At 35.9% G+C, this 21,284-nt stretch overlaps 1 protein-coding gene across 1 annotated transcript in view; it reads right to left on the bottom strand.

Annotated features, from left to right (window-relative positions):
• The window catches only part of CNOT6L (CCR4-NOT transcription complex, subunit 6-like), a 65,893-nt gene extending 46,729 nt beyond the window's left edge, over positions 1-19,164 (bottom strand). The window contains exons 1-3 of the mRNA XM_010845894.1: positions 17,937-19,164; positions 14,423-14,609; positions 13,134-13,219 (exon numbers count right to left, since the gene is read on the bottom strand). Coding sequence (XP_010844196.1) covers positions 13,134-13,219; positions 14,423-14,609; positions 17,937-18,048 — 385 coding nt within the window. The 5' untranslated portion in view covers positions 18,049-19,164. The remainder of the gene's footprint in view (positions 1-13,133; positions 13,220-14,422; positions 14,610-17,936) is intronic.
• Positions 19,165-21,284: the final 2,120 nt, after the last annotated feature.

Here is a 21,284-nt window from a genome sequence, read left to right on the forward strand (position 1 = left end):
ATATTCTAAATGAAAGAAAAACAGGCTTTGTGTGAGAAAGAATGAATGATATTATTAAAAAGGAGGGTCTTCCTAGTTAGAATATTACACATGGAGAAAAGGAAGATCCTTCAAGTGAAAAGAAAACTTATCATTACCAAGATGAGTTAGTGAAATATAGAAGGAAATAAGTATTTTTTAAATGACATTGATCAGGGATATCTGAATACTAAAAACAAAACAAGCTACTGTTAACAGCCTAAATGTTTTCTTAAGAAATAAAGACAGTATTTGTTAAGACAAGCATGCAAAAATAGTAAACAGATTTGAAAAAACAAAAAGTGTAGAACTTCCAGAAATGAAAGTTCCAACTATTAAACAAAATCTTCAATACAACACACACCAACACAAATATCTAAAATTAAATGACACTGACCAATGCAGTGGTTAGAAAGAACACGGAGAACCTGGAACTCTCAGAAGTTGCAGGATGCTGGTGGAAGTGTAAAATAATACAACCATGGTGAAAACCTGGTGAGCGGTTTCCAATTGACTTGAAAGTGGAAAAGGAAACTTCCTGGGTTGATGGAGATGTTCTACATCTTGAGCTAGGTAGTGGTTTCACAGATGTGTGTTTTTGTCAAAATTAGCCAAGCAGCATCTTTAAGTATTTAGGTATTTTACTATATGCAATTGGGCTTCCCTGGTGGCTTGGTGCTAAAGAATTCACCTGCAATGCAGGAGATGCAAGTTCAATCCCTAGGTTGGGAAGATCCCCTGGAGGAGGATATAGCTACCCACTCCAGTATTCTTGCCTGGAGTATCCCATGGACAGAAGAGCCTGGCTGGCTATGGTCTACAGGGTCGCAGAGTTGGACATAGCTGAAGCAACTGAGTGTGCACGCAAGCACGCACTGTATGTAATCATAACTAATAAAGTACTGGGGGGTGGGGACCATGAATGAGGGACTTTCCTGGGAATCTAGTAGTTAAGAATCCACATTTCCAATGCAGGGTTAGATCCCTGCCTGGGGAACTAAGATCCCACATGCTGTGTGGCGCTGCTCAAGTATGTTAGTTGCTCAGTCATGTCCAACTCTTTGCGACCCCAGGGACTGTGGCATGCCAGGATGCTCTGCCCATGGAATTCTCCAGGCAATAACACTGGAGTGGGTTGTCATTTCCTTCTCCAGGGGATCTTTCCAATCCAGGGATTGAACCCAGGTCTCCTGCACTGCAGGCTGGTTCTTTACCATCTGAGCCACCAAGGAAGCCCAAAAAACAACACAAACAAAATGAAACAAAACAAGAAACCATGAATGAGTTAGGTAGTAGATTACACCAGCTGGAAATAAAACAAATGAACAGGAAAACTATATCCAAAGAAATTACCCAGAATGCACCACTGGGCATCAAAAAGATGTAAAGCATGAGACAATAAAAATATGGGACTTAGAACAAGAAATCTTAATGTATGATAAATTGGAGCTCTAGAGAGATCAGTACTTTGTTTTCCGCTCCAATATGTAAAGAGATTGGAAGTTGATTCTTGCCAAGAGTTAAGAGACTTCTTCCTGGAGGAGAGGGTGGAAGTTATCATTGGCAAATGTCTTAAATTTGTTGGTGCCCAAGATCAAGGAAACACCTGGAGCAAACAGCAGACTAACCAAAAGGTTTAAAAGAAAATGCTTGGAAATGAGATGTAAATATGGGCTCTGAAAAGCTCTGACATATTCCTGGGATTCCAGAGGTAATATGTATATGGAGACCTATGCACATGTTTAGGAAAAAACCTAAAAACAGCCTAAGCTCTCACCTCTGTCTGTCGTTGAGGTTATGCAATGAAAGAAGTGAAGGACAAAGCAGAATTATAAACTTCCTGGCTGATTACTGATTGTTTGCCCCCAAACACACACTCAGCCACTTGGCCAAGAGTGGGAGACTTACTGGTTACAGGCATTTATCAAAATCTCTGGCCAAGCATTAACTGACCATAAACTGAATAAAGACTTCGATGGTCACATATGATACAGCCTACAAAATTAGTTCTGAGAAATCACTAAAGCAACAAACAACATACACAACAAGCAGCAACAACAGACAACCCCAGGAAGGGGAGACAGTCTAATTTCAAAGTTGCCACATTATTTTAAAAGCCCAATTCTTAACCAAAAACTTAAGAAACACACAAAGAAACAAGAGAGTATGTCCCAAACACAGAGAGGAAATCCATCAATAAAAACTGTCCCTAAAAACAATAAAAACTGTACCCAAGAATTTACTAGAAAAAACTTTGAAATCTACTATTTTAATATGCTTAAAGAGCTGAAGAAAACCATGCCTAAAGAATTAAAGTATGAGAATGACATCTTACCAAATAAAGAATATCAAAAAATAAACAGAAATTATAAAAGGAACAAAATAGAAATTATAAAATTTTTTTAAAAATCACTAGAAGGGCTCAAGAGCAGAGGGTAGAAGAAAAGATGTGTGACCTTGAAGAGAAGTTATTTAAAATTACACAGTCTGAGGAAAACAAAGAAAAAAGAATGAAGAAAAATTAACAGAGCTCAGAGATCTATCAGACAACAAGTATACCAACTTATACATAATGAGAGTCCCAGAAGAGAAGGAGAGAAAAGAACAGGAAAAAAACTTAGAGAAATAATGGTCAAAAGCATCCCAAATTTAATGAAAAACATTAACAGAAGAAGCCAAATAAATTCCAAGTAAAATAAAATGTAAGAGAGACCCTGGACAAATTGTAATAAAACTGTGCAAAGTCAAAGAATCTAAGATAGACATGACACATGGTGCACCGAGCCTCAAAATAAGATTAACAGCTGATTTCTCATCAGAAACCACAGAAGCCAAAAGGCAGTAGAATAACACATTCCAAGTACTAAAGGAAAAATAAAAAGAACTTTCAACCTAGGAATTCTATATCCAGCAAAAATATCCTTCAAAAATAATGGGGATAGTAAGATATTCCCAAACAAAACCTGAGTTTCTCACTAGCATGCTAACCCCTCAGGAAATACTAAACAGATTCTATTAGCTGAACTGAAAGAAAACAGAATAGTAACTTGAATCCACATGAAAACTCAAGAGTACCAGTAAAGGTAGTCCACACAGTAACATATAAAAGACAGTGTACATTTAATTTTCTAACTTTTTCCCTCCTATCTGAGAGATAACTGCACACAGCAATAATCAGAAATCTATGTTGACAGGCACACAAGGTAAAAAGATGATATTTGTAATGATAGCAGCATAAAAGAGAAGTGAATGGAGATACAGATGCAAAGTTCTTTTATATTACTGAAATTAAATTGCTACTAGTCCAAATTAAATTACTGTAAACTAAGATGTTAACTGTAATCTTTAAGGTAATCACTAAGAAAATAACTCAAAATAATACAGCAAAAGAAACAAGGGAATTAAATTGGTACACTGGAAAATATCCATCTAGCACAAAAGAAGGCATTAATTGAGAGACAGTGGAACAAAAAGAACATAACACATACAGAAAACAAATAGCAAAATAACTGACATGAATCCCACTTCATCAGCAAACACATTAGATGTAAGTGGATTAAACTCAGATTAAAAAGCAGAGAACTGCAGAATGACTAATAAAACAAGACTTATATGCTATCTTAAAAAGGCACACTATAAAGACAAAAATAGACTGAAAGTAATCTTTTACAGAAAGAGATACACCTTACAAACAGTAACCAAAAGAACAGAAGTGGCTACATTGAGATAAGGATAACCTCAATGTCTTGTATTAATGAAAAACTGAATTACTAGTTAAGAACTTTTCAACAAAAAAAATTTCAGGCCCATATATTTTTACTGGAAGATTCATCCCATAAGGTAATAAAGCAATAATATAAATGGAAACTATTCAAGATGTTTGAGTAACACTATTCAATTCAATTTACAAAGTCAGCAGTATCCTGGTATCAAGCCAGACAAAAGCACTGCAAAAATTATACTACAGAATGTCTTATTATCATAAATGTATAAATCTTCAACAAAACACTAGCAATACAGTTATTTCAGCAATATATTAAAAACAGAACACATTATGGTCAAGTGGTATTTAAAATGGGACAAGAAGGCGAGTTCTATCTATTGATAGAAGGCTGATTATTACTGAAAAAACACCAATGTAATTTAGCAAATAAAGTAAAGAAGAAAAGTCATGCTCATCTCAACAGTTGCAGAGAAAGTATTTGACTAATTCAACTTGTACTAACGACAAAAATCCTCAGCAAAAGTGAAGTAATAGGAAAGTGAAAAGTGAAAGTCATGTCTGGCTCTTTGTCCCCGCCATGGACTCTATACAGTCCATGGAATTCTCCAGGCCAGAATACTGGAGTAAGTAGCCTATCCTTTCTCCAGAGGATCTTTCCAACCTAGGGATGAAACCCAGGCCTCCTGCATTGCAGGCGGATTCTTTACCAGTTGAGCCACAAGGAAAGCCCAAAGTAACAGAAGGGAAATTTATTTAACTTGAAAAAGCATCTACCAGAAAACTTGCAGCTATTAATAATATAATTCACAATGAAAGACTGAGCACTTTTTCTCCATAAAATTGAGAATGGAGCAAGGATGTGCAGTGTCACCATTTCTATTTAATATTGTCCTTGGCAGTGTGATAAAGCAAAAAAAAAAAAAAAAGCACACAGAAAGAAATGAAAAGATCTGTACTCACAGATTAAAAGGTTGTAAAAGTTCCTAGAAGTAATAAGTTTACAAATGTTTCAAGGGACAAGGTCAATATACATTTAAATAAACTGCATTATAATTCTATAAAATATCAGTGAATAATTGGACATTTAAAAGGCAACATCATTTACAATAACATCAAATGACCAGCAAATCCAGCAAAAATATATAAATCTAGCAAAATATTTGCAAGATCTGCATGCTAAAAACTACAAAACATTGAAGGAATAAAAAAAAACGTGCATAAATGAAGAGGTACACAGTATTCATAGATTGGAAGAGTCAATATTAAGTGTCAAGATTATGATATTTATTCTTCCTCCAAACTGATCTATATATTCAATACAATTCCAATTAAAATTCCAGCAGGATATTTTGCAAAAATTATAAGCTGATTCTAAAACTTATATGGAAGTGCAAAGCATTTAGATATGTCAATGCAATTTTGAAAAATAACTACAGAGTTGGAGAACTCATACTATATAATCTCAGAGCTTATCATAAAGCTACAGTAATCAAACATTTTGGTATTGGCACAGATCAGTGGATAAGATAATATATCTAACAGTAGACCCACATATCTTTGGGTCAAATAATAACTTTGTCAAAGTTGCAAGAAAACTCATGTAGAAAGTATAATCTTTTCAATAAACAGCTGGAATGACTGGGTGTGCATACACAAATGAATAGACTTTGCACCATATACACAAAAATTAACTCAAAACAGACCACAGACCTATATGTAAAACCTAACTATAAAATTTCTAAAAGAAAATCTTCATGTACTTGAATAAGGCAAATAATACATCTTAGGTATGACACCAAAGACAAACCATAGACGAAAACAAGTGATAAATGGGACTGCAATGAAATGGAAAATTGCTTTTTAAAAGTTTCTAATCAAGAAAATAAACATACAAGCCAGGAAACATCTGTAAAACATACTTTTAAAAGGAACTTGAATCTAGAACATTTCATGAACTCTCAAAATCTCAGTAATTAGAAAATATCAACTATGCAAAAGTTGCCATAATTTCTCATCAGAGAAATGACAAATTTAAACCACAATGAGATATTACTATAGCCTACTAGGATGAAAAAAAAAATAGAACATACTGATAATACCAAAAAGTGCTGACAAGAAGGCACAGCCAAATAAAATCCTCTCATATATTTGGCAGGAATACAAAATGAAAAATCCACTATGCTCCGTTATCAGCCAGATAAACAGTCTGGCAGTTTCTTATGAGGTTTAACATACATTTACCATACCACCTGGCAGTTCCAGTCCCATCTATTTACCCAAGGAAAAGAGAAACTTACTTCACACAAAAATCTATACAAATGTTTACAATCCCTCATCAACCATAACTGGAAACAACCCACATGTCCTTCAACTTGTGAACAGATAAAATTTAGTAGTATGTCCACAGAGTCAGAAACTACTCAGCAATAGAAATGCACTATCAAAATACACAACACTGATGAACCTCAAATACATTAAGCTAAATGAAAGAATCCTGACTCAAAAGTTTACATACTATGTTTCCATGTATGACATTTCTGGGAAAGTACTTGCCGAGGGCTGATAGTAGGAGAAGGTGTTGACTTCAACAAACACAAACGAATTCTGGAGGATACCAGAACAATCTTATGTCTCAACTGTACTGGTGGTTATGCAACTGCATACATCTGTCAACATTTACCAAATGTGAATGTCTGTCAACAAAGAGGTCATTTTCACTCCATGCAAATGGTTTGGTAAAGAAGTTGATAAAAATTTAATTTTTTCAAAACTATATTCAAGATACAATTTCAAGAGTGATCACTAAGAATCCAGAAATAAAATGTACAAATCCCAAACCAACAGAAGTACACAGGTTGAGAAATGAACAAGGGGAAAAAAATCTGTTTTAGAAAGGCAAAAAGAGAAAAATCACACAAAGAATGGAATCAAATTGTAGGATGGCAACAATACAAGAATATCAATAACTGGAATAGAGTTAAGGCAACTGGTTTGAACCTACACATTAAAAACAAAAAAAGTCAGACTAGATTAAGAACAAAGACCAATTATATACTATTTGTAAGAGACATCTAAGCATAATTACACAGAAAGGCTGAAAGTAAACAAATGAAAAAAGATACATTCAAACAATTTCCAAAAGAAAACTTGCATAGCTATTACATTAGGTAACAAAGACTATAAGATGAAAACACTAACAAAAGACTCAGACATACTATCAGGTTCAAATTACCTGAAGGTAGAGCAATACTTTGGCCACCTGATGTAAACGACCAACTCACTGGAAAAGACCGTGATGCTGGGAAAGATTGAAGGCAAAAGGAGAAGATGGAGATAGAGGATGAGATGGCTGGACAGTATCACTGATTCAATGGATATGAATTTGAGCAAACTCCGGAAAATAGTGAGGAACAGGGAAAGGTGGCATGCTACAGTCCATGGGATCACAAAAGTCAGACACAACTTAACAAATGAACAACAACAAGAGAAATATACAGGCATAGATGGTATACCTAATAAAATAATCTCAAAGGCTATAAAGCAAAAGCTAACAAAACGGCATGGGGAAAATGAACAAATCCAGAATTTAAATGGAAATGTTAGCATATACAACTTAATTATTCAAAAAGCAAACAGCCAAAAATTTATAAAGATACAGAAAATCTGAGGAACACCAACAAATTTGATATAATGGAGAAATATATATAGACGTGTGCCCAACAATTAGAGAAACAATACTCTTTTCAGATGCAGTAAAACATTTATAAAAATTGATCACATACAAGGCCATAAAGCAAGAATCAATAGATGTAAAAGACCTGATTCATACAGGCTACCTTAACTGCCTATAATGCAATTAAGTTTAAAGCTAACAATAAAAGAAAGCTAATCTAAAGTCACACATGCATGGAAATTTTAAATAACTGATGAGTCAAAGAAGGTATGATAAACCTAATAATAAAGTTTCCCAGGAGGCATAAATGGTAAAGAACCTGCCTGCCAATGCAGGAGACATGAGAGACACAGGTTCAATCCCTGAGTCAGAAAGCTCCCCTGGACAAGGGCATTGCTACTTACTCCAGTATTCTTGCCTGGCGAATCCCATTGACAGAGGAGCCTGGAAGGCTACACTCCATAGGGTCACAAAGAGTTGGACACAACTGAAGAGAATTAGCAGGCACACATGCATAATAATAATACTTAGGCCAAAACAATGATAATGTTTCATATCAAAAGCATAGGATGCCAAAAAACTGCCAAGTAAATTTAGTCTTGACAAAAAAAATGTATGATCTTAAATACTTTTATTTATTTTCAAATAAGGAACTCAAAGTATGAATAAGCCATATATCCAACTTAAAAAGGAAAAAATTGTAATACTGATAAATGGAACAAAAGAATAAAGAAAAACAGAAACAAACCAGTTTTTAAAAAATAAAAGGCAACACTGATTCACTGAAAAGAACATAACTGACAAACCCCTCGGGAAATAAATTAGGAAAAAAGAGAGAAGGCACAAATAATCTTACTAATGAAGAAAGGGGTAATATAAACAGAGCTTAAAAATATATCTAGAGAATATCATCAACACTTGCAAACAAATCTGAAAACTTTAAAAAGCTAAAAAATTTCAATATTACAGATATGGTCCAGCAAAACTAACTCATGAACAATTAGAAGGACTTGACGGTTCTTATAAGTACAAATACTTTGAGGTGATAGTTTCACCAGGCAATGATAGTTTTATAGCCTTGTTCCACAAAAATTTCAAGAAATGGATTAATTACATACTATGCAAACTCTTTGAGAAAATTAAATAAGAACAGTAAAATACAGGTCTATCTTCTTCGTGAACATACAAGAAAAATCTCTTTAAAAAAAATGGTTGGGAAAGGCAGTCCATCAGTGTCCCTGTGTTCCGTTCCTCATTCTCAGAGAGTGTAACTGATTCTGAGGTTCATCTGTCTCATGATATGGAGCAGGTTCTGTAGCTAAATAGGCAACTATTAATAAATAGGTCAAGGCAGCCAGAGCACTACTTCCATGTAACTCTTTGCACTTCTGGGGAAGCAGGACTAACTTTTTGTAGTTAGCTATAATATTTGTTGCTTGCTTGCAAAGTGCTGGACCTTTGGACTTGGATTACTCAACTGCAATGCAAACTGTGTGTATACAACGGGTGTCTGGGCCCATCTTGTAGCTTGAATGATAATGTTCTTTGTCTCTGACCCAAGAGTCTCATGTCTTCTACCACTACCCATGAAACAATAATTGGCTAACTTAATAGCTTGTTTAAACTACCATATAACTAAACTCATTTCACATGCTAGCAAGGTCATGCTCAAATCCTTCAAGCTAAGCTTCAACAGTACGTGAACCAAGAATTTCCAGATGTATAATCTTGATTTAGAAAAGGCAGAGGAACCAGAGATCAAAGTGCCAACATTCCTAGAAAATGCAAGGGAATTCTAAAAAAAATCTGCTTCACTGACTATGCTAAAGTCTTTGACTGTGTAGATCACAAAAAACTGTGGAAAACTCGTAAAGACATGAGAATACCAGACCACCTTACCTGTCTCCTGAGAAACCTGTACAGGACAAGAAGCAACAGTTAGAACCAGACACGGAACAACAGACTGGTTCAAGACTAGGGAAGGAGTGTAAGGTTGTATATTGTCATCCTGCTTATTTAACTTATATGCAGAGTACTTCATGAGAAATGTCGGGCTAGGAGATTCACAAGCTGGAAGCAAGATTGCCAGGAGAAATATCAACAATCTCAGATATGCAGACAGTAACATTCCAATGGCACAAAGTGAAGAGGAACTAGAGTCTCTTGATGAAAGTGAAAGAGGAGAGTGACAAAGCGGGTTTAAAACTCAACATTCAGAAAACTAAGATCATGGCATCTGGTCCCATCACTTCCTGGCAAATAGATGGGGAAAAACTAAGAACAGTGACAAATTTTATTTTCTTGGGCTCCAAAATCACTGCAGACAGTGACTGCAGCCATGAAATTATAAGAAGCTCCCTGGAAGAAAAATTATGACAAACTTAGCATATTAAAAAGCCAGAGATATCATTTTGCCAACAAAGGTCTGTATGGTCAAAGATATGATTTTTCCAATAGTCATGCATGTTTGTGAGAGCCTGACCATAAAGAAGGCTGAGTGCCAAAGAATTGATGGTTTTGAATTGTGGTGCTAGAGAAGACTCTTTAGAGTCCCTTGGACAGCAAGGAGATCAAACCAGTCAAATCCTAAAGGAAATCAACCCTGAATACGCACTGGAAGGACTGATGTTGAAGCTCCAAAACTTTGGCCATCTGTTAAGAGCCAACTCATTGGAAAAGACTCTGATGCTTGGAGAGATTGAGGGCAAGAGGTGAAGGGAGTGACAGGGGATGATATGGTTGGATGGCATCTCTGACTCAATGGACATGAGTATGAGCAAACTCTGGGAGATAGTGAAGGACAGGGAAGCCAGGTGTGCTGCTGTTCATGGAGTCACAAAGAGTCAGACACTACTTAGCGACTGAACAACAATGCTCTCTGATAGATTATCTTTCACTTACTGATTTATAGATGCTCATTAGATAATACAGAAGTAAGTACCTTGCCTCCTATATGAGTGACAACTGGATTTTTAAAATGCTACTTTTAAAAAGGTACTGAGAATGTTAGATAAACGGATATGTAGTTATTCATTTTATTATTTTCTTTAAAATGTTACTTTTTATATTATGATATATTTAGTGAATGTAAAAGTTCACATAGTAAAAGAATCTTACACTGTCACACTCCTTTTTATTTCAAGGGTGGTAAGCAATTCGTGGGAGAAAGGTAGAAATTTTCACAGTTATTGAAGTCATAAATTTTTTATTATTTGGGGACATAAATGTTTAATGCTTGAGGAACTCTTTGGCCCGTATGTCAGAGAAAGCATTGCTTTACCTTAGGACATGAATTTCAAATTATTTAAAACTTACACATTTTCTTTCATAAAAACTAATAAAGTTTGAATTTGTCTTTTAAGTGACTTAACAGAACATTTCCAGCTTACTGGACTGGCCATGTATGTAGTTTTTAAATTGGCCTTCTTCCTATCCTAACTCCTAAAATACCCAACCCACCACTCATACTCCTCAAGTCTCAAAACAGAATTTCTAAAAATTAACTTGGTGAGCCAGGATGATCAAAATCATTATCAAAATGTCAGTATCTATGCTTCAGAGGAAGACAGGAAATGGAAGAAAGGCACTCCTTTTTGAAGACAAAATGGAATCTCAGAGGCAATCCATTTTCATTGTTTCTTTTAAATATATCACAACACTATTTTAAATGCTCCATTCTACTCCCTCCCCCTTTTTTAGACACAAAATACCACTACGTGGTTATGAAAACTGATGATGAATTATTTCAAGTTTTACCTCCCTAAGAATATACAGCTACCATTCATTAGGGACCTTTATTCCTTCAATTCCTTCATAAAACCAACCCTGTTTTTTACCATCTTAAAGTTATGAAAGAAGGTTGGAAGGGCTCTGATTTTCTTTCATTTCTAAAAGGTCCTTACTCCTCCATACTGATTACTTGAACATAAAATAGCACTGCCAGAAAAACAAATCTTCACAGAAGAGGAAAGGGCTGCATATAGGCATTTACCACAGAACAAACTGAAGTTTACTGAAAAGGAAGTTATTCAAGAGCACAGAGAAAACTAAGTTGCATCTAGTAAAGCAGAACTGGTGCCTGACTTTAAAGTCTAAAGGGAGATTTTAACAAATGTGAATCATCAGCAGACAAATCTCTAAAACCAAAGGCCAACCAAAGATTATAGTTTAGAAGACTAACATTTTAACCAATAAAAAAGAATGAAGGACTAAGGAGACAATAGATATTCAGAATGATTCATTCAGTTGGTACACAGTATAAATTTTCTGCGAACACGTCTCTACATGAGATAACATGGAATAGAGTTGTGAAACAGAAGATATATAATATTTGCTTTTTTAGGAATGTTACAAAGTATAAAGGCTAAGTCTAACTGGGTTCAATAGCAAATTATTCATTTGTCATTAACATGCTCTCCATCAATATGAGAAGGAGGAAAACAGCCCTTCTGATTGATCTTGAAAGAAATAATAGTTATCCTTGGAGAAAAAAATATACAATTATTATAACCAGTATGAAATTGTGAGTTCCATATTTCATGAAATCTAAGATTATACAAAATGATAACCATTCATACTTATTAAGAGGAACAGAAGCCCCCACTCCAACTCTAGCTGGATAATTGTTTCAACTATAAGAATAAGATTTAACATATAGAGAGTAAGGTGAAATTCACACCTTGGGTGAATCCTCAAGAAAATATTTTAGATGATAAGTATCCCCCTGTCTGTACTTCATACATGATTTAAAAAAAAAAAAAAACAAAGCAGTAAAATCCTACAAAGAAACTAAAATCACAAGTTAGACCATTCATATAACGACCTAATTTACAAAGGGTTAATTGTATAAGGAAGCCTAATACCACTGTTTTCATTTCATTCATTTCAACAAGTAACATCAGCAATCCTACCACTCTTATTCGAGCTTCTTTCTTAATGCTCCATTGTATGACTTTAACAAACACAAACAGAACATGTTCATGAGACTTAGTAGTCTTTGAAGAAGGAAAATAAAACAAAGTGTGTATTTTATAAGGCTTTGATTAATGTTCATTCCTTATTAGCACAAAAAATGTTTAACCAATACAGTAAATCTACACACAGTCCTCTGCATTCAAAATAAGCCCGTCTTCCTATGCTATGCTGTAAGAGAAAAACATACAAAACAAGTATTTATGTGATTTGAGTATGACTTTCATCCCAAACTGAGATGATACCACCAGAGGATGGATTAATATGCTTATATACAAACAACTACACTTACTATGTGTAGCTCATTTTTACTGTTATGCTTTTCCCTTATATAATATGTTAATGCTATCTACTCTATTAAAATCAGACATTCTGACTGAGGTTATAATTTATTATGTTACATCATTGTTTTTAAATTTTTTTTTTAATGGGAAAAAAAAAAACTACAATGCTAAGTGTTAACTTAAAATATCTCCTCTAAGAAAATTCAAAGGTTTACAGAAAATTAAAAATAAAATTAAAAAATGTTCCCTCCATACAAGCTTGTTAAAATGATGGGAGCTTGTTGAAATCCTGAAGCTCAATTTGATACAGAAGAATCACTTTTCTCTTAAGAGGAACATATGGTTATATTCTCAAAATTATACTAAAACCTGACCTAACTGTAACCAAAATGGCCTTTAAAAGGTTAACACAGCCTCAATACTGAGTGTCAATGCTATCATTTAAAAAAGAAAAATCACTCACCTTTCAAACCTAGAGTTTGTAGCTGGAAGAGCCGACCAAGTTCATAAGGCAAAACCCGTAACAGATTGTTATTTAAAAGCAATTCCCTGTTTTAAAGAAAAAAAAAAAAAAACTTTATTAACATATCCACAGTTGCTGTTCTTAACCTGCCTTTTAAGATACCATGAGTGATATCTACAATCAAGGCATTATTTCTCTATATTCATTCCAAAATGTTATAACTACCACATTCATTAACAGTGTTTCTATGAATTTACTCATTCTCGAACACAAATTAAAGATATAGGAATTGTGTATCACTCTCAAATCCACTCCCTTTTGTCGCTCACCCAAAATTCCTCTCAGATACAAATCAAGAGAGAGAGAGATTTTATGTACCCAAAGATAGCAGATATCCTCAAACCCAGCCTCAATCACAGGGAAAAAAAATTTTTTTTAATAAACTTCAGGATTTACTACACAGTAGCCAGTAACCCATTCAAATTTCATAGCATTACAACTATAATCACTTCAAGATACAACAATCACTGACAGAAAATATAAACATTAAAAATAAAGCATAGGATAGTATAAACAGGACAGCACACATGAAGATCTGAATTTATGACTGTGAAATTTGGGGCAGATTATAGAGAAAATAAATGCCCAGTGTTATTAATTAATGACTAAAAGGTATAAAATCAGACACCTAAGAAGTATTAAAAAAAACACATACAGTAAAGGGATTGTGAAAAAACAAGATTTTTAAAATATTAAATGTTTAAATTTAAACATATGATAGCAATTTTTTAACATTACTACTCAGCAGTAAAAAGGCAGGAAAGCAATCTTTGTTTTCATTGGTTCCCCCATGCCTCAATGGGTAAAGAATCCATCTGCAACGTAGGAGACACAGGAGACGTGAGTTCAATTCCTGGGTCGGAAAGATCCCCTGGAGGAGGAAATGGCAACCCACTCCAGTCTACTACTAGTCTAGCCCCAAATAATTCTGATGAGATTTGTCACCTGAGTGTAAAGCAAGAATAAAGTATTTTAGCCCTATCCCACCTCAAGTCTGTCAAAAGAAATTGGTAATACACGCACATTTCCAGCTAGAAAACTCCAAATTTAAAGGAAGGAAAAGAAGCATTCTATGAAGGCCAACTCAAGTACTGTGCTTAGACAATTTATATCATTTAATCTTCACATACATATGGAAAGCCTACTTACTTTAAGATGAGTAACCTCCCATATTTGTATTTGGTAAATTTACAATTTTATACAGTTGTGTCACATTTATATGTTCTCACCTGAGAGACACCATGTTTCCTAGTTCTGCTGGTAAACTTCTGAGTTTATTGGATGACAGATCCAGGTAAACCAGATTATGAAGCTTGGCAATATCAGGTGGAATGCGACTAAGGTAATTGTCATTTAGGTGCAGCGCTGTCAAGTGTGTCAATGACCAAAGTGATGTACTTAAGCTCCGCACTCTACCTAAAAGGCAAAATATTGATTCATTAAACCTAGGTCCAAGACAAAAAATGAGCTACAAGCACCAAAAAGTGGGAGAAAAGCCCATAAATGCATACAGATACTCTGACTCTGACATTTTAATTTTGCATTAAATGCTTTTGGCTGCTTCCAAACATAACTGGTCCTTCTTTAATTCCATGCAACTTTTGTCTGACAACCATTCTTTCTCACAAATCTACCATGTATTAAAATAAAACGCAATATAACAAGGAGACCCTTGGATTGAGGGTGATCACATGTCTCAAGGAGAAAGCATGGGGCTGACTTGAGCTTTTGCAATAGAATGGTCATGAATTTTTTTTAAGTCATGGTACTAACAAAGCACTTCTCACATACTTCATGAAAATTAACAGTACAAGGCTAATCTACACCTAGGGTTTGAATTAGTCTACATACTTTAAATAGACAAGAGTAACTGCTATGATTTAGAACTAATCTTAGATTAGCCACCAGGAAAATCATTTTACTCCCAAAGAAGATATCTTCCCCAGCTTTCTCATATTTCAATTATACATTAATAAATCTGGTTTAAGATTCTGCATTAAGTGCAACACACTCCAGGAAATGGTCACACATTACGCTTTACCAGTGAGTCAGCCTCTGACAGCTATGGTAGAACACATACTGGAAAAAGCTAGAAGACTTGATTCAGAGTCCTAATTTCTACCATTTGCTAGCCATATTAAGCCTAAGCAAATCACAGAGTTTCAACTTCTGTAAAACGTGGTATTATCTTAACAATAAACTTATATGAAGAGACTTTAAAAACTTTTTACCAAAGTGAAATGGTAAAAGATTCTGATTAAAAGAGCAGTGGAAGGTACAGAGGGCAATGTTGTTTTTCGTGTGGCTATCAAGCAGTAGACTCAAATTTAGATCTTCTGTCCAGGGTTCTTTCTATCACAGGTTCCTTGACCTTGTCTATAATCAGGCTTAAAGTATTAACTAGGATTTTGCATTTTAATAGGAAACAAAGTTTTCAAGTGATAGAGGTTCTAATAAATAAAACACTTAAGTTTTTACCTAAGGGTAACCAAGGGATTATCAACCAGAGACAACACTGGGACTCTGGCAATCTGGAAACATTTTAGGTTGTCAAAACCAGAGGAGTGCTACCACTATCTAGTGGGTAGAGGCCAGGAATGCTGCTGAACATCGATGTGCCACAACCACTTCCAACCACAAAGAACTGTCTACCCGGAAGTGTCAACAGTGCCAAGTTGAGAAATCCTGGGTTAACCTAGTAGGATTTGCTCATATTCATTATTTTAAAATTACCAATCACCTATCCACCCAGCTACTTTTTATCGAAGATACACATAGTCCCTGCTATACTCTAATGTGGGTTTAACTCTTCCAATGAAAGCCTACTGAGGAAAAAATTATTCTATGTACAGTCTGTATTATATCGATTCATAAAAGAAAAACTGTACTTATACTTTTATTTTTATTAAGTTTTTAACTTTGTAATAATTGTAGATTTGTAGAAAAGTTACCAGACAACACAGTTCCTATACACCCCCCAGCCAGTTTTCCCTACTACTAGCATATTATATTACCACTGTACATTTGTAAAAGGTTTCCTAGTGGCTCGGTAGTAAAGAACATGCCTGCCAATGTAGGAGACCAGGTTCAATCCCCGGGTGGAGAAGATCCCCTGACGGAGGAAACGGCAACCTATTCCAGTATTCTTGCCTGGGAAACCCCTACCTGGGAAAAGCCTGGCAGGCTACAGCCCGTAGGGTCACAAAGAGTCAAACACAGTTTAGCAACTAAAGGGACAGAACCTGGGTCTCCTGCCTTGCAGGCAGATTCTTTACCATCTGAGCCACCAGGGAAGCCTGTTAACTGAAAGAATTAGTTACTCAGTCATGTCCACCTCTTTGTGACCCCATTGGCTGTAGCCCACCAGGTTCCTCTGTCCATGGAATTCTCCAGGCCAGAACACTGGAGTCAGTTCCCTTCTCCAGGAGATATTCTTGACCCAGAGATCGAACCTGGGTCTCCTGGATTGCAGGTAGATTGTTTACCATCTGAGTCACCAGGGAAGCCCAAAAAAGAACATTTGTCAAAACTAGGAAACTAAGATTACTACTTTCGTTATTAACTAATTTACAGACTTTATTTGAATTTCACCAGTTTTTACACCTTTTTGTTAGAAGATTTGATCCAAGATACCATTTTGCATCTAGTTGCCATGTCTCTTTAGTCTTCTCTTGTCTATGACAGTTTCTCATTCTTTCCTTGTTTTCAGGACCCTGACAATCACTCTGTGGAACGTCCTTCAGTTGGTCTGATGTTTTTCTCACTATTAGACTGGGGTTATGAGTTTTCAGAAATCAGATTCTATTTTAACAAATCCTAAACATGTAAAGTCATGTAGCAGTTATCACTTTATAGAATAAACAGATAGCTTTTAGGATTCCTACTCTGCCAACAATGGGATGATAGGATGATGGCAAAGATATCAACTTGCAAAAATGATTACTCTGTGATAGAAAAACAAAATCTATTATATCAAAGAAGCAGGTTTTACTTAGAAACTGCACTCCCAATGCCTTCAGTTCTAGATGCCACCTGTGGCCCATGGTATTAATCTCAAAAGAAACAATGGAAACAAAGACATTTAGTCACAGATAAAACAGTAAGTTGAACACTAGTAAGTACCTCAGCCGGAGAAGGCAATGGCACCCCACTCCAGTACTCTTGCCTGGAAAATCCCATGGATGGAGGAGCCTGGTAGGCTGCAGTCCATGGGGTCGCCAAGAGTCGGACACAACTGAACGACTTCCCTTTCACTTTTCACTTTCATGCATTGGAGAAGGAAATGGCAACCCACTCCAGTGTTCTTGCCTGGAGAATCCCAGGGACGGGGAAGCCTGGTGGGCTTCCGTCTATGGGGTCGCACAGAGTCAGACACGACTGAAGTGACTTAGCAGCAGCAGCAAGTACCTCAGCATTTGGATTTTTTCAATTAATTCATCTAACTCAAAATGTATAGCAATGACAAAAATGCAATACTCAACTCTTGTTCATTCTTGCGATTATGTGTGTGTGAAGTGTGAAGTCGCTCAGTCGTGTCTGACTCTTTGCGACCCCATGGACTGTAGCCTTCCAGGTTCCTCCATCCATGGGATTTTCCAGGCAAGAATACTGGAGTGGGGTGCCATTTCCTTCTCCAGGAGATCTTCGCAACCCAGGGATTGAACCCAGGTCTTCTGCATTGTAGGCAGACATTTTACTGTCTGAGCCACATATCCCAAATTAAATGTTTCAGATTTCACTCACCCGAGATTTCTAATTCTGCCCAGTGAGATTTTTTCCCATTGGCTACCTCCTCTGCTGACATGATGGTATAAATTCTGCGAGGATCTGGAGGATCATATTTTTCCTTTGGCATCCCTATTAGTCTGTGAGAAAAAAGAAAAAAGATGACCAATTATTATAGTCATACATAAAAACAGAGGGAGAAAAATGGGACGCTAAGTTTTCTTTGGCTTCCCCCTTACCAGGCTACCCTTAAATTCTCATTAGAAGGAAAACACACGCAAAGTAGGCTAGGCTGCAGGAATTTAGTAACAGAGGCCTCAAGGAAAATGCAAAGAAGCAGGGACACTGGACTTCACAATAAAACATGGTCGTTGCTTCCCAAACATTCACTGCACCCCTTCCTCTTCATTTAGCTGCTGTGCTTTCCAACACAGACTGACCCTTTGAGAGTTTCCTTGATGGACTCTGATTGGTCTAAGAGAACCAAGGTAATTCTATCCTCCTTGCTTCATGCTATTCAAATATTCCATGTCTAAAACAATAAGCACAAGATATTCTCCCTGTCACAGAGATTAGTTCAGAAATATCTAATAATCACTAGGCTTAAGACTAATTTTACATTTATGGGAAGAGCAAGCTTCTTTCTCCTATTGGTCATACATGAAAAAGAATATAACCCCAACTACTCTTGGCAATCATTCAACAACTAGAAGGGAAGCCAGCCATAGCAGTCAGAGACTAGAAAACAGAGAAACAAAGCCAGAGTCCTCACCAAACCACTCCTGTAGCATTCTTCAGCACTGGGTTTTTCGACTATACAAGCCAGTCTATTTGCTTATTGTTTAAACTACTAGTTTGTGTTTTCTGCTACTTGTAATCAAAAGCATCTTAATTAAGATCATATATCTTGGTTTACATGGGCCAATCTTGGTTTATATCTGTTACTCTTAGGTCACTATTAATATAATGCTCAAAAGTGTCCAATTTGGATGATGAGTTACATGGCTGCCCTAATTTAAAGTAGTATTATACAGTTTTCTTTATATAACTGCAAAAATAATTGAACAATCATCAGTGACAACCAAATAGACATAAAACTCCTCAAGTGTGCAATGTATGAATCAGATGACAAATGGCCATAAAAATAACCATTCAAGAGGTCTTAAACTCCTGCATGCTATCATTTCAGTTTAGTTCAGTCGCTCAGTCATGTCCAACTCTTTGAGACCCCATGAACTGCAGCATACCAGGCCTCCCTATCGATCACCAACTCCCAGAGCCCACCCAAACTCATGTCCATTGAGTCAGTGATGCCATCCAACCATCTCATCCCGTCATCCCCTTCACCTCCTGCTCTCAATCTCAGCATCAGGGTCTTTTCAAATGAGTCAGCTCTTTCCATCAGGCAGCCAAAGTATTGGAGCTTCAGCTTCAACATCCCAATGAACACCCAGGACTGATTTCCTTTAGGATGGAATGGTTGGATCTCCTTGCAGTCCAAGGGACTCTCAAGAGTCTTCTCCGACACCACAATTCAAAAGCATCTATCAGTATCTGCATACTATTTATAGTTGCTTCTTTGCTCACACTTTAACACACACAGATATACATACAGACACCAAAACCAAATGTCTAAAACTGGGACTGTTTCCAAGTAGTTTAGAACCTCTATCTCAATGGAAGAGTTACTTTCAGATGGTCTGAAATTTGTTACATAGAAAGAAAAACAGGAAGAATTCTATTATGTATCAAGAAATCAAAGCTAGTTTATAAGAGTATAATCAAAATTTCCCATCCCATAATTTGCCCTAGTATTTCTGAAGGAAAAACCGTCATTTCTTCCCATTTACTAAAAGGAGCAAAGAGGAAGTTTTCCAGATTTTTTTCATCTGTTAACAGTAATTAGCTTCCAAACCTGGTTAAGCTCTTCAGCTCTAATCTTATCACATAACTGTGTGATACTGAAACATGTTTTATTTTCCATAAATGTCCCGGATCTTCATACAGCACAAAGAGTATGATCATTTTTCACAGGGGAAAAACTTGATTTTTACCCTATGTGGCCTATGTAAAATATTTCTGAATATAACATTTTTAGGTAATAAGGTTTTTAGAATTTCTACTATGCACCATAAGGCACATGTATCTCTGTGGATACTCCTACACACTAATGTAAGATTCTACAAAAACACAAGATTAATAAGCAAAACCAAATCAAATGGATTCAGATCCAAAGACATGCTACAAATTCATCAACAATAACAATGGGTAAAACTAAGACTATGAAATTTTCAAATTAACTTTCATTAATTTTAAATCATTTTCATAAAACATAGTGCAAAAAATGGTATAGATGCACCTACAGCAGGGGAAGAAAAGCGACGTAATCATGAAGAACAGACAGGTGGATACAACGGGGAAAAGAGGAGAGTGGGACACATCAGGAGATTATATATATACACATATATATACTTCCATGTGTAAAATAGATAGCTGGTAGGAACCTGCTATATATACAGCAAAGGGAGCTCAGCTCAGCGCTCTGTGATGACCTAGAGGGGAGGGATGGGGGAAATGGGATGGAGATTCACGAGGGAAGGGATATATGCACACAGTTGATTCACTTTGTTGTATAGCAGAAACTAACACAACACTATAAAGCAATTATACTCCAATTAAAAAAAAAAGTGCATCGGTCAACTTAATTTGGCAGTTTAACCATGGCTACCACTGGACAGTGTGTTACTTAAGGGATAATGAGAATGGAGGTATATCCTCTTTGTCTCTATACAGTTCCTATCACATGTGTGTGTGCTCAGTTGTATCTGACTCTTTGCAATCCATGGACTGTAGCCCTCCAGCCTCCTCTCTCCATGGGATTTCCCAGGCAAGAATACTGGAGTGGGTTGCAATTTTTCTACTCAAGGGGATCTTCCTGACCTAGGGATCAAACCCACATCTCCAGCATTGGCAGACAGATTCTTTACCACTGCAAAGCACTCCTATCACACAGTGGGCACCTAGTAAGTATTTGTGGAATGATCATGTGCTTTTTAATCCTAAAAACTACCAGCTTTCTCCCACCTAGTCCAATTAACAGTCAATGCTCTTCTAAAAATTAATCTCATGAAATGGTCATTAATCAATTTCCCTAAATAATTTAGAAATCTAGAGAGGAGATTAATAGTCATCATCTCTTTTGGCCCACAAATGTCAGTATCTGAAATTGCTACTATATAAGAACTATATTTCTTTTTAAAAAATTTTTATGTCTCCATCTTTGTAAGTATTAAAATTTACAAAATCTGTTTATCATATCCATAAAATGCTTACCAATGTCTATAATATGTAAAAACCAAAGTACAA

Source organism: Bison bison, unplaced genomic scaffold (assembly GCF_000754665.1).
Source record: "Bison bison bison isolate TAMUID 2011002044 unplaced genomic scaffold, Bison_UMD1.0 scf7180017864228, whole genome shotgun sequence".
Classification (NCBI taxonomy): Eukaryota; Metazoa; Chordata; class Mammalia; order Artiodactyla; family Bovidae; genus Bison; species Bison bison.